General features: G+C 40.2%; 1 protein-coding gene across 1 annotated transcript in view; it reads right to left on the bottom strand.

Annotated features, from left to right (window-relative positions):
* Window positions 1–7918: 7918 nt before the first annotated feature.
* cdh2 (cadherin 2, type 1, N-cadherin (neuronal)) overlaps window positions 7919–15271 on the bottom strand; it is a 66225-nt gene continuing 58872 nt past the window's right edge. Inside the window, exons 15-16 of the mRNA XM_020595686.1 lie at window positions 11805–11969; window positions 7919–8805 (exon numbers count right to left, since the gene is read on the bottom strand). Of these exons, the coding sequence (XP_020451342.1) occupies window positions 8599–8805; window positions 11805–11969 (372 nt within the window). The 3' untranslated portion in view covers window positions 7919–8598. The remainder of the gene's footprint in view (window positions 8806–11804; window positions 11970–15271) is intronic.

Below are 15271 nucleotides of genomic sequence, written 5' to 3' on the forward strand. Positions count from 1 at the left end.
ACATTTGGACACAATTTCTTTTAATTTCTCCCTGCATATCCATGTTAGCCTACCAGATTTGTTGAGTATCATCTTTCCTTCCAAGTTGTCTTTAAGTTAGCTGCTACTGGAAGCCATTAAACATACTGTATATCTGAAGAGTCACACTATGACCGATTGCTCTGGGTTTCAAAATGACACCAGCATCTTCATAAAAAAATGTGGAGTAAGAAATGTCAAGTCAGACCCACTGCAGTACAATGAAGCTATTAAACCAGAAAGCAGACAGAAAGAACTAAATGGGTAAAAAAAAAAAAAGGAATCAGGTGAAAGACTGAGAAAAGCATCACCCTTTTCTTATTATAAGGTGTGATTGATCACAGTACCGTGCCATTAATGGTGCCGGAGCACGCATTGAGACACCGGGATTACAAGGTCATGCTGCCACATTATTGTGCAGTGCTGTTCCGTGACAGGGTGGCAATATTCTCCGCCTCTGACTCACACTTCAAAATCGTTTCATTCAGCTTGACTCCTTATTATGTCAAATTTGGATTCTTCACTATATAATAATGTTGTTAAAATTCTTTTGAAAGGTTATTTTGCATATGAATGTTTAATGACTCTCTCCCAGCCAACATAACCAAGGAATTATTGGCTTACACAGTCGTTTCATGACTAATGTGTCTTAATGACATCTCTATGGTTCCTATTTAAGACACTAATGGGCAGTAACAGATCTCAAACTGTGGTGTGTTATATTAAATTAATTATCGATCTTGGCCTCATATGCAATTAACGTCTCAGCCCATGGATGTGTCATTATTCATGTATTTTCACCGAGGTTGTAAAGCATGTCTGAAGCTAAAAAGCATCCGGCTGTGGAGCTTCATGCAGACACACAACAATATACATAAACATTATCAGCTGCTGTGAATTTCTAGTCCATACTGAAATGAGGGAAATCAATAAACATGAGTTGTAGTGACCAACTTGGATGTGGGTTCAATAAATAGGGATAATGAGCTGAAATTGTTATGTCCTGTATTAATGTAAGGTATTGTTTCTGCTATATTTTACACTTAATTAGAATGAATCTGTGTTATTCTGACAGTATTAGTTCTCTAATTGAACAAGGAATTGTGGATGTAAAGGGATTCATGAGGTCATGTAACAATATGTAAGTGATGTCACAAATATAATGACTTTCTGAGGCAGGGAACTAAACTAATTATCAGATTAATAAAGTTTGCTGCATAATTTGCTGCTGCATAATGTGCAGCGTTGTGCTGTACAGTACTTATCCACTGCATGTTTGTACTTCTTGGCTACTTTGCATTGTACACTGCTGCCAGAAACAGCAATATTTAAGGAGCAATATGAAAAGGCAGGTGAGCGTTGTTGTTTCTTTGTCTTGCGAGGTGTTATTGTTTGTGCACCTGACCGAAACCACTTCCAGAGTGTTCTACATACTGATAATAAAGTGGTTTCGGAGTTCTGAGTCCTGTGTTTAGGGATATACAGTAAAGCCGTGAGGATGATCTATCCATCTTGGCAAGCATGCTTTTCAGTTTGTTTATAAACTGAATCGTTTATGGGGTTTTAAGCTTTGGCACTGCAGTCTTCATCTGTCCTTTAGTTACACTGCTTTTCTTTTGCTGTGGAAATAGTCTCTATAATGCAGGAGTAAACAAACAATCTATGAATAGTATATTATAGCTTGTGTGTGTGTATGTTGGGGCTTTAAGATACAACCTGGTATAGCTGGCGGCACTGTTCCCTTACAGATGTGAAGATAAAGAAGAGAATACTGTAAATATAGATAACCTAACAGAAGATAAAGGTTTTTCTGTAAAGGAAATTGGGGAAATGTGAAATTCTGTAATAATTTCAGCTACTGCAACACCCTGAGCACCCACCCTATAGTGTGGGACTGGGCAACATCCAGCCTGTCTCTGTGTTTGTTTGCCAATAATACATCTTCCATGCTATAAACAACCCAAGTGAGACAGTCCTCTCACTTCTTTGCTAAAAATACTTGCACAACAAAATAAAGGCAGAATAAGAAATATTTAGAAGTATTCAAAATGTAAGGCTGCCACAGTTTTTCTGTTTTTATATTTCTGCCAGTATAAGAATTATTAAGGTGTTGATATAGCTGTAGTAAAATAGAAAGGACACAACCTAAAAATTCATTTAGCTCAATAAAGAACAGACATTATAACAACATAAGATTCAATCTGGTGCAGCAGTAACTGAATGTTTCATGGAAATTAGCTAAGGACGGTTAGCAATAAGGCCCAATGTGACACTTCTGAAATCTCCCCTGAGTAAAATCTATGCTTGGACGTTGGACTTCTAAAGGACACAGCTTGTAAAAACTTCCTGTGACACAGAGTGAAGATGTTCCCAGTATAATCCACCCTGCTTTTGAAGCTCCTCTCCACGTAGAATTGAGGGTAAAGGGTCAAATCAAGAGAAGAAAGCATTTGTAAAAACTGTGGCCTAAAGAAAGATTAGTCAGAATAGGGTGAAAACTCATTTAACATCATCCAGCCGCTGTGTAGATCTGTTTTATAGCTTTTAAGAGTAGCTGGGGCGACATCGTATTAGAATGAAATACAAGTTCACTATTTAACTGTTTTCCATTTAATGTAAAGTGTAAAAAGTAGGAGCCTAAAATCACTGTTTATCACTAGTTATCCAGTCACAGTGGATAAGTTTGACATACATTCAGAGTTAGTGATTCATTGCTCTGTTACAGTAATGAGCTGTAATTCATGTAATAACTGACATTTTACAGATGTCAAGCAAATAATATGCTGATTAAAACATACTTCAATCCGTCTGTGCTCTCGTATCATTATCTAGCATTCCTTGACAACGTGTAAATGGAGGCTGATGTTCTATAGACTGACTGTGCTTTGGAGTTTTGTTCCTGTCCGATTGGTGGCTTGTCACTCCGGCCCCCGGGTATCCATGCGAATGGGTGACCACAATAGAGTCAGTAGACAGGAAAGTCTGGCCTCACCCTGTTTGGCCTCTTTTCACCTCCATATAGACAATAATGTAACGACCCCATTGTGCAATCTGCAGCACATCGATCTCAAGGCGTCTAGCCTTCAGCACAGTTATTAGCCACTGCTCATGGAAGTCGCTCACTACTCAGCGGCAAGACAGCAATAACATATTCGTTCTCACTGGAAGAAATTATCCTGTTATTGTGTGGATGCAGCCAAGGGACATAAAGCCTTAATGACAAGAGGGTGATGGAATGTCAAGTGTTTAAAAGCATGAATAAATCCAAAGGCTCTCGAGGGAGTCATTGTTTCCCCTCTTTTTCTTTGTAGTTCTTTTTTCCTCACTCCATTTTTGAATATTTTATTTCACAGGACAATCAAAAATGTAAAAAACTAAAAGGTACGTCTCTAGAGAACAATTCTTTAATCTAATAGTGTTTGCCATTTTCAGGTTTGGATAAAGAAAACAAGTGCATTCAAGTGTGTTTGTGAGAGAAAGAGGAAAAAGAGCGGATGCCTGTAAATGTGTGCGAATGGTTTTTGATTACATGTCCTGTCGGAGCACATCAACCATTCGTGCAAGGGAAGCACAGTGAGATGAGAAGTGCCTCCCCTGCATTCGCAAACAGCGGAAAGTGACATTGAATGTTCATGTATGAGCTGAAGATCTCATGTTAAGTCAATATGCGTCTTACAAAAAAAAAGGTGTTCATCATTTTCATCCTGCCCCTTCTGCCTGTGATCTGTGACCACGGTGTCACAGCTATGTGGGGACTGAGAATAATGGCAGGATGGGGCCTGATAAATGAGAGCTGATAAATCAGCATTGCGAACAGAGGCAGAACAATATCTGCTGAAACAGAGGGTAAGCCGTTCCAGAGATATCTGCCTGCAGTCAGTGAGAACACAGGGAGCTGTAGATCAAGGCTGGATGTTGGTGTAATCGCAAAAACATGGGACTCAAGAGCAGGTTCCATCCACTCTCTGTGGATGAAGCAATCCAAACAAATTTATCTAAAATTACACTTAGAGGGCAACAGAGTAGAAATGAAAGTGACAGATTCTACACAAGTGACTAGGTCTATACACAAATACATTAAAGACTGTATGTGCCCTGTGTGTGCACGCTCTGTCATCCAGCCTACTTACTTATTCATTCCAAAGGTAGCATGCAGGAGCTGGGAAACTATAAGTAATATGCTCTTTCTGCTGTGAACCAGAAATTTATATCGATGGCCTGGGTAGCATCCATTTTCCCAAAGTCCACCAAAGGTCAGGAACAGCATAACTTAGAGGCTGGTTTGCATTGGATTCTAGTCTGTATTCTACATGTTTACTGACAGTCCCCCCCCAAAGGAGGCTGGGTGGCTCAGTGACACTTGCTCAGCCATCCTCACAAACACACTGAAGGTATTGAGGATGGCTGTCTTGTAAATCTGCAATGGTGAGGGGGTGTTGGTGAAAGCATTGTTTCACAGTCAATAAAAGGGGCCCTGGAGTGCTTGTAATAACAGCAATCTGCAGCCATTTTCCAAAGAGGACATCTTGGGAGTACTCAGGGGGTTATAAGTTGAGTTCCTCCTCATATTTGGAGTTATTATTTCGAATAAACTAAGACAATAATCTGCCTAGCACATATTGTAGAATCGAATGGGAAATGACATAGAGTCACTGGGATGCAATGTGCACGTTAGAGCCAGATTTCAGTCAACAACACAGACTGCAATGCTAGCCAGCAAATGACAGCACTTTTTATTTATCTTTTTGTATTCCTGAGGTGTTTGCTTTTTTTATGTGCATTTTCTATGTCAAAGACATTCACATAGACTGGCAAATGGGACCAGTTTTATTCCCATCCAACTTAATTAGCTTTGCAAATTCCCATGCATTACTATTTTTATCCAACAGTCAGCTAACTAAAATGTACAAATGAGATACTGTTTTGAGCAATTATTTCACCCATCCTTGCTGGACCATATGGCAAGTAAATGATGAAAATATGCTTTTCACACAATAGTCGTTCCAATTACTGCTCAGTCAGTCAATTCACTGATTATGATCAAAATATGTTGTTCTTTAATTAATTTCCTGTGTAATAGTATATTATAACACCCTCCCTTTTAATTGTAATGTTTAACAGTCTCTAATGCTACATGTCTATAAATGGTACAGAACTATATGTTGTGGACAGTGGACTGGCTGCCCTTATGTCCTGGGCTTTCTTAGAGTGCCATTTGGGGATAATCTATGTTGTGAAATTGAAGTACAGTGGTAGAATATCAATTCTTTTTTCCCCACAATGCTGGGGGTTAAAAATGAAATAGAACTTGACTGCTTGGTGGATATGAACCTGCTGGAGAAATCTGAACATCGAGATGGCGCAGTGGGAAAGGCTGCAGTTAAAGCTGGGGAAGCGGCAGCGCTAAGATCTGGAAAAGTGTACATTGTAGCTTGTGTTGCAGCTATGAAGCTATTGTAGTCGCTTTTGTGTATAATTTCAAGAAGTGTTTTGACATTTTTTGCATCTTGGGAAATCAATAATTTGCCTTTTGACAGAGAGTTAGATGAGAATATTTATACTGTACTCAACATCTATACCTTAAATTTCATTCATTCATTCACATATATGGCTACAGCCTACAGCTAATAGTCTGTTATTATTAGCTTTGCAGAAGGACTAACAGCCTTGTTCCATTACAAAATCCATGTTTTATTGTGTTTTATCCACGAACAACTGAAGTGTAAAAGTGATAAATCTGTTCTATAGCCACCATAACATGGCACCATAATTCAGCATAAAGCAGTAATTTGTCTACACTTTTGATTTTGCAGGACTCAAACAAACATGAATTTGTAAGCAGTAGGTGGATTTTTTCTTTATCTTCAGACAGAGGTATGACAGAGATATGTATAACAGTAACATCAATCATCCAGTCTAACTCACTGTCAGAACGCAAATAAGCAAAATGTCAAAACTATTCCCTTAATTGTGTAAACCACCCTCTGAGAGAATATCCTGCTTATCTTCACATTTTATTTACTTTGGACACATCAAAGCCATATAAAGAATTTGATAGCCCATTTGAAACAGTGAGTGACTCACCACATCTGTAGTTGGACAAAAGCAAAGCAGGGAAACACATTAGGCAAAGGTTTAAGAGGTGTAACCCTACCATTAGCAAAGCAGAAACAAAAGGACATGCTGTACATTATCACCAGCTGTCTAGTTTGAAAATCTCAAAGTTAAAGGAAGTGATTTGGCAAAACAAGTATGATTCAGATGCTGTTCAAACAACACCTTGAGGTCAGACACTCTGCTGTTTAACATTTCATCCCACTGGGCACTTTAAAATTCTGTGTTGCTTCTGGCAAATGGAGTGTATAGCTATACATACTCTGAAACAAGTGATTACCACCAGACAAGGTTATTTGAAAACAACTTTGTAAGAATGTATGAAAAACCTTTTGGTGTTCTTCAGAGGTACAGGATGTGAACGTGATTAACACAAAGCAGCTACACTGATTACACCAGCTGAAAAACAAAAGGAAAGTACGGTTCACTGATTATTCTCTAATAGATATTCATCACATTTTGTGCGAGGACTACAAAACCAAACTTGCTCCTGTCTAATTTGATTGGATTAAACAACACCCATATTCATTGACCTGGGTGCAAGTGGTGACTCTGTGAATTACAAGTCCCATAATAACAGAGAAGCAGGGGAAAGGAAGGGCAGGTGAAAGCTAAACGGCTGACATTCTGTGACTTTCATCACCCAAAGGCACCGTGCATATGATGGCTGAACAGATTGCTACCATTACCGCATACACACACAGACTTACACATTTTCATCTTTATCCTTCTGCATATCCCTGGAGTCCATGCAGTGTCCCTATAGGCAGTTTTGGGGGGTGTTCTTCATTTTGAGGTCAAGTCCAACCTGACCTCTAGTACTTTACAATACCAGACAGGTGCCGGATGGATTTCCAAGAGTCTTTGAACTTGACTTAGCTTAGGGACACACAGATAATGTTACAGAATGAATGTATTGTTTCCTTCTCAGCCTGCCAAGTTACACAACTTATCATCTATGGACTTGTATGGGCCTAAAGCATTCTGCATTTATTCAGTGTGTGCAAACAACAAATAAATAAGGGCATAAATGATTTATTCTCCTTTCTGGTAATAGGTAGAAAGCTATTGTCTTTTGAGACAGATTGCACAATTCAGTCTAATTAAGCCTCTGCAACAATGCTGAGTTTCAGTAACAACAAATAACGAAGCATTTTTAGCTCCAAAATTAGCATTTTATTTGGATGGTTGGGGTCAGAGATGTATAATTTGTTTTCCAGTACACATGGTTATCCACAAGGCTTTAGTTCAAAACCGCTTCCAGTCTTAAAGCTGATTCCTTCATTAGTGCCTAGCATGTCACTCCCTCCCCTTTTTGGTACAAATTCAACAGTTGTGCTGACAAGATCACTACTTTTAATTTTTAGCTTTTTTTTTTTTTATGTTTTATTAAAAAAAAATCTTAACTTCTAAACATTTAATGTCACCCAGATTTTTATTTTTTTCACTTTGTAAATAAATTTGGGAAACAACATTTCTCATTTTTGTTGTCATGAAAAGATAAAAACATGCAAAAAACTTTTAATTTGTAGTCCAAATTATACATTTACAAGTTTGGAACTTTTTGCACTTCTTCATATACTACATCAAACAAACAAAAAAGAAAAGAAAGGAAAAAACCTGTACACACATCTTTTTACAGTGAAGTAAAACTTGAAAATATCAGATGATGACTAAGGCAAATGAAGTGTACATATATTAGACCAAAACAGTTTTCTGATGTTTCTGTAAAATACTACTGCACTTCAGGGGGAAAAAAAGGGAAAAAGAAATTGCTACAAAAGTATGATTCGTAACTCCCTTTATTTGCAACCAGCTGCATAATTTTAACTTTCAGTGAAAAAAGTGTAGAAGTCTACTGTACAGTGCTGCTCTTAGTTGAGTTTCTTTCCATCCATGCTAACAGAGGATCCTTCATTTTCTTTGACTTGTATTTAAATAACCTTCAAACAGGAACATTGTGTAACAAAAAGGAGAAAAAAGCATGTAGAAGCATACCAGAGTGCAACATACTTTGTTTGAAATCACTCCAAAAGTCAGTACCATTAAAGCCTTTAACATAAAACTAATCATTTAGACACCCCCCCCACCCCTCCTCCCAAACAAAAGTACAAAAAGGCACATTATATCCCAGTGCTTCTGTACTGTGAAATTCAAGTGTAACTGAGCGCATTTAATACCAACAATCTGACTGGTGACAGTCCACATCCTCCATGTCTGGACCACAGCCTATGCCTAAGCTTTCAACAAGCATATGTATGCGTAGACTACAACAATAAGCCTAGGTTGGTTGTTTTTTTATTTTTTTTATTCTGAATCAATGTTTATTTTTTGTTTCGTTTCTTCTGGTCACTCTCTCAGGGAATATCAGAAGCGGTCCATGTCCATCAACAGGAGCTCTTTCCTTTTCTTCTTCTGGTGTTTTTTTTTTTTATCTGTTCATCCTTCAGGAAGTGGCTGTATGTCCTAGTCGTCACTTCCACCGTACATGTCTGCCAGTTTTCTAAAGCGAGGGCCCCAGTCGTTGAGGTAATCGTAATCCTGGTCACCCCCGCTGCTGGAGGAGTTGAGAGAGCTTAGGGAGCCAGCTGTGGAGCCGCTGCCCTCGTAGTCAAACACTAGCAGGGAGTCATAGGGAGGAGCAGTGGGGTCGTTGTCTGCTGCCTTGAGTCCCTGTACAGAAAGAAATAAAGCCACTGTTAGATAAGACAATTAAGCTAAGTTTGAACAGCAACACTGTCTATGACAAGGAGTGAGCCATTATTGCTTCACTATTGCTGCATATCCTAACATCAGTCTGTGGTTCTCCCACTGCTTGTTCAGGAAATCAGATACTTATCCGAATTAATCAGGCTCCAGTGTTCCTGTGGGTTTTTTCTGTGTTTTAGAAATTGAGCATGACCTGCAGCATTAGATTACTTGAACCACCTCTCCTTCCCCCACTAACCCCTGTGCAAGGCCTCTTCTATCTTAAAGAGCCTTGCAGAGGCAGTACAACTTCAGCTCTGATACTTTGTCATCTGTAATCTAGATAGCAATATCTATATTTCATATATATCAGACTCCTGTCTAATCAGTAGCAATAAGTACAAGACTAAACTGAGCCAGAGATGAGAGGAGTGTGTGTGTGTTTGCCACATGTGCATGTCTGTGTTATCGTGGGACAACATGGCGCTGGTGGTGGTGGGGGAGGTTCTATTTTGAAGATTGTGCTTGACATTCCCAGAAATCCTCATAGCATCAGAAGAGGTCCTTATGGATTGTTATTGATTTCCAACCTCGTTCCACAATGGGACTGTTGGGACTTGATGGATTGCTAATCTAGGAGTTGAGATGTGCTTTGGCCATGAACCACTTTGGATCCAAGCCTGATTTCTCTCTTTTATTGCACCAACTGAGGACACCCAACAAATAATAAATGAATTAAAAGAAGTGGAGTAACAATAGCACAAGAGAAACAAGACCTCACTGGGAACTTGTCAAAGATTTATAGTTTCCTCTATGCTGCCATTATAGCGCTGAAATGCTCTCAAATAAAACGATGGATTGAATTAAAGTGCTTGGGCACTTAGTGATTATTTTCCACTTGTTAGCTTTCGTCAAGTATTTGCTCAGGGCTGTGGTGCTGATAATTTGGTTGGAATATGACAGATGGATCTTTCATTACAATTACAACCATAATTGCTCAGCTGGTTATAGCTCCCCTCCATCTACAACCAAAACCCCACTGGCAGTTTCATAAGGTTAGTCCATCACAGAATTCAGCCTCATTATAACTGAGTCAGCCATTGCGCCGGTTGATGATTACATCTTTTTGTGAAATGAACTGTCCTCGCTGTTTGGAGTCACTCTACGAGACACGTTATCAAACTCACTGATATTTCTGTTCACAGACAAACTTGCCAAGGCTGAAACAAGGCACTATGCAAAACAGTGAAGGCAGTCACTCTAGCTTTGTTTGTCTATGGGAAAAGACACACCAAGCCAATGTGAACAAACGAGCAGCGATGTAGGCCAACTGTTGTGTCGCCTCACATCATCTTTATCTGGGTGGTATCTGCATTCACCAATCAGAAAGGGAAAGAAGATGACCTAGACACAGTGGAAATACAAGCTGTAAACAAAGCAGCTCTCATTTAACACAACTGCTGATTCTAACTGGGCGTATGTCCGATAAGTAGCAACAAATTGCACTGCCGTGCTCTGCCCTTGGTCTTTTGGGTGTGGTAGAAGAAAGTAATTTGTAGAGGAAAAAAACAAGGAGAAACTGTGCTAAATGGGTGAAATCATGGATACTACAGCAACAGACTGAAGGGGCTTTCCTAAACATTTCTCTTCTTGTGAACAGTCAATCAGCGGTGTCTATCTTGGCCGAAAAGGTGCCAACAGGGTCCTACTAGTGCCAATGGTGTAGGATACACCGGGAAGACGAGCCCTGACAGACGCTTACCGACTGCCTACTAATGTGTTTAATGTTACCCCCCTCTGTGAGAAGAGACCAGGACTAATAGACCTTAGTTTGTCCAAATGCATGCATTAATCTGTTTTTTTTCCAGTTTTAATTTAATTAAGAGCCCCAAGCTCCCAAGGCATGGGCACATTTCAAGATGGAGATGAGACCCATCCCCCACCCCCCCAGTCTCCCTGTTCCTCTGGCAGCTAGCCTTTATCATTTAGGTCAGATTCCAACTCCATGTGAGTGCAGGAGCTACAATGAGTGAGCTTTAGCAACAGTCAAACCTGGGACGAAAAACAGATCCACGTTGCCTGGTTGCAACGACCATTTTCTGGGTCAGGATACTCAAGACTTCAAAAGTCTCAAGTCTTGTTAGACCACTGAAATGACAAGTCTGATGAACAGCCATGCACATTGTCAAACTGTCCTTTATTGGACAATATAAAATTAAATTTCACTCCATATCAGCTGTTACGACAAGTGTATTAGGTGTATTCATGATACACTGAGAATGAAAATGAGTTGTGCCTAGGTAAATGAATCAGAGATAGATGGTCAGCGAGAAGAGCTGAAAGAGCACAGTCTAATCTAAAAACATGGGCGCAATCCAAAAACTAGGAGAGAACTCCATTTGTAATGCTGTGAAACTCTTGTCTGTTGGAGCTTGTGAAAAATACATGACTGCTCTTTTCATTTTACATTCTCCCTTCATGCTGGAGTCAATGATGGCCTCAGGCAAAGGGGGGCACTCTGTAGTGCACTCTGATAGAAAGCCAATGTAATGCTTCTCTCATCTTCTATTTCTATGCTGACACATCTATAACTCGACTTTGGTGGAAAGTGGAGAGAAAAACAATTATATCTAAGTGAGTTAGCATCAGGTACCTTTAGGATTTTATAAATGTCTTTGCCCATATATGTGAGATGAGAAAAGTTTCTACTTCCTGCTGGGAAAAGATGAAAACAATTCTGATAATAATTGATTCAATTGAAAGTGATTTTCTTTCTACAACTACAAGGCAGTGCATAACTCCTTGATAGAGAGTCATATGAGCCAAATTGTTTATTTAGATACAAGTTTATTATAAGAAAATCATTCAACCTCAAAATGAAATTCAAGCTTTGTGACAGCACTGATCCTTTCATTTCAGTTCTTTTTGTGGAATTTGATTTCATACAGCAAAACAATCTCAGAGTTGCTGGCTGGTATTTTTACCTCATTGATGAAGTCTCCGATGTCTCCAGGGTGGGGTGCTGCTGACCTCATGGGGTACTGTGGCTCAGGGTGGAGGGGTCTCTCGTCTAGACGTCGGATTCCCACCGGCTTGATGGCATCAGGCTCTATCGTGTCCGGCTGCTGGAGCTGACTCAGGTCATAATCCTTGGGGACCAAAGACAGATGGGAATAGCCAAGCAGCGTGAGATACCACACTGTGATTATTTAAACAGGTACACTGATTGATACAGAGGAAGAATGAGTGAAGTGAAGATTGTAAAGTTTGAAAACAGTGAGGAAACCAGAGGGAACATGACTTTAATCTTCTTGTCTTTGCAGCACAAGCCCAGAGACAATTTGTCATGTTAACAGAGCCAACACTGAGGGGGTCCAAATTGAGGACCACATTATAAGCTGGAATGTATTTGTAGCTGTGTGGTGTGCTGCAGGAATGATGTGCAGGGGGGCTATTTTGCTCCAATCAGTGTCTAGATGCAGGATGGTGGATATGTATAAGCCACTGCTAATCCTATTAACATTACCAAGGCAACATGAATGGCTCATGGTTTGTGCAAAGTCATGGGCAGGGAAGGAGGAGGAGAAAATGTGGAGAGAGAAAAGGAGTTAGGAGAGAGAAAGAGAATGCAGTGAAGAGCAGAGCTGCTCTGAGCTGAACAACTGGATGGTATCACAATGACAGCAGATATGATAGAGAAAATGCCATTTGAGAATCAGGGTGTGTGCCTAATAGGCGTGTATGATGGATTGTCCCTCTTTAGAAAATCTTCAGTAATCCATCCATCTCTAATATCCCCCCTTCAAAATTGTCTTTGCTCAGTTGCACATGTACCTTCACACACAGATGATCGCATGCTCATGCCCAGGAGAAAAAAAAAAGCCACACTGATGTAAAAATAAACAGAAATAAATATAAACCCTGTGATGATGCACAAACAACCCAGATATACACAAATTATGAAGCAAGTAGGCACTTGACAAACACCTACTCAAATTCACACAATTAAGTATCATTGCAAATCTAAACAAGCGCATTACATGTGTAAATTGGTTTCATGCATAATGACACTAACCCTGAGGTTAGCTGCGGCAGAACAGTGGTCATCACACATCATTCAATAAGACCATCCATCATCTTTTACGTTTTGGCCTGACTCCAGTTTGACCTTTTCTGAGGTCACACACTGGAGAGGTCTGGAGTTGGTGATGGGAACTGTAACAGAGCCGTACAATGGCTGAACTAAGCAGGAAGGTCTAATGACATACCAGCTGCCTTCAGGGAATTGACACAGTGGCCTGGTGAAATGGCTGCCCCTAGCACTCATGACCCACATTCAAACATGGGACACTGAACATTGCTAAGCCTTATACAGTACACTTCTGTTGTGAGACACAGTCGAGCAACAGAACTGAATGCATTTATCTTCATGCCAACAGGGAGTTTTAAGCCCCAAAACTCCCTTAAAATATAAGGTTTATTTGCCGTTTTTGCCATCATTCCCAGTGGAAATTGTAATATTGTGCATACTTGTATAATTAGCCTCCTAAGATCTAGGAAAGCAGCAACATTGCTAAAAATAAATCCAAGGCATGAAACATGAGCAGCCATATGATCAAACCGGTTTTACACAAACTCCAGGTTATTTGAAAGAGAACACAGAGAATAACAGTTAAATCATTACCTACACAGTTGTTGTAAACATCCATAGAATTTTAAAGAATTATTTTCTTGTTCACCTTTGACCATCAAACTAAGCATACTTATGAGCACACAGATTTTCATTTTTATCATCTCTGGTGACAAATACATGAGGCAGTTAACAGTATTCAAAGCATGCCACCAAAGCCACACTGTCTACAGTTAATGTCCATAATCATCTCTGTCTTAGGGTGTACTCACATCAGGTGAACTGTACAGTGCCCATGCTTGACCCCCAAAGTCCAGTCCGTTTGACTAGTGTGATCGCTAATGATATTAATAATTCTATGCGAGAGTGTTTCTCTTCAAAATAAAAAGTTGCACCGTGGTGCTAAAGCGTGCTCCAGCCTGCGCTGTTTTAAGTGCAGTGCGAGCACAGGTCAGCTGGAGAGTGGGGAGGGGGAACAATTGTGCTCGGGCACGGCACAAGGCAACTGTGCCCAGTGTGAGTACGCCCTTACATTTTCCTGTGCACAACAACATCTCAATTTGCTTTTATTTCTGCCATTATTTTCTTCCATGTTCATAGAGTGGCGTCTGATCAGCTGTCTGCCTTTGATGAAATGAGTGCTTCACAAACTAATACAAACCAGGGCAATGGCAGCGGCAACTAAAATCATATACTCTGAAAGCGCCCAATGGTATGACACTTCAATTTCCTCCCCAGCGGGAGATAGTGAGAACAGAGGTGGGCATTATAAAGTCCACATCACTGGGAAAGTCAGGTCCATTTTTTACCCAACACTGACTGCCCTGATTCTGCAGACAAGACCATTTTCTCCTGGCGCCCTGCCCTTCTCTGCGCCACTCAAAATGGAAGCTTGTTTTCCCTCAATAAATCGCTGCACCGGTTTCTTTGCCTTTGAGAGGTGTTATATCATGCAAGTTTCTTTTTGACATGTTCTGGTTCACAAGCTTGTGTATTTTGTGTGTAAAAGTGGGGATGTGAATACACAAGTGGGTGCACTCCCTCCTGCCTAATCACAGGCAGATGTGTAATGGCTCATATTGTTACCTTAGACAGAGCTTCATTATTGTGCCACAGCAGATGTCTGTCTCCAAATGACATCGGCTTACCAATTACAAGTCTCCAAGGCTAATTTGGCACTGTGCTGGGTCAGACTGGGGTCTCCCGCTCATTTCTGCTCTACCTAGGCCATAGGAACGCTTCAGCCAGCAGCAAGAAAACTGCCCATTTGGTATAATACTGCCTTTTTTGTTGAAATGATTCCGTTCTGCTAACAAGGGGTCATTAAAACAATTGAATTTGTGTCTTTGGGCGCCTGATCAGTGCAGGGGGACACAGAGATGTGACTTTATTGATGCCTGTGGCACTGCATTTGTATTGTGTGTGTTTGTTAAGGCTTTGAAGTGGGAACCAGTTTCCGTTGAGGAAACATTTCTGCTATTACCAGACCCAGTTGGATCAATTTGTGTTTGCCTTAATGATTGAGGTTTTGATCTCCAGCTACTTTATAGGGAAAAAAATAATTTACAGTGAAAGCTGTCTTGCTCTTCATTGGAAATGACTGTGAAGTGAATCTCAGAGCAGAATAATGAACAGGACTAACACTAAAAAGAATGCTTTGTTCTGTAAGTATACAATACTGTTTGTATGCTTGCACAAAAAGACTAGGTGGTCCTCTTTGTCATTATGCTGCTTCAGTTATACAGGGACTCCGAGTAGGCTGCAGAGATGTGACCTTAATGTTTCTCCCAGACAAAGACCACACACACCCATTGTCACCCT

This window comes from Monopterus albus, unplaced genomic scaffold (assembly GCF_001952655.1).
Source record: "Monopterus albus unplaced genomic scaffold, M_albus_1.0 scaffold28.1, whole genome shotgun sequence".
Classification (NCBI taxonomy): domain Eukaryota; kingdom Metazoa; phylum Chordata; class Actinopteri; order Synbranchiformes; family Synbranchidae; genus Monopterus; species Monopterus albus.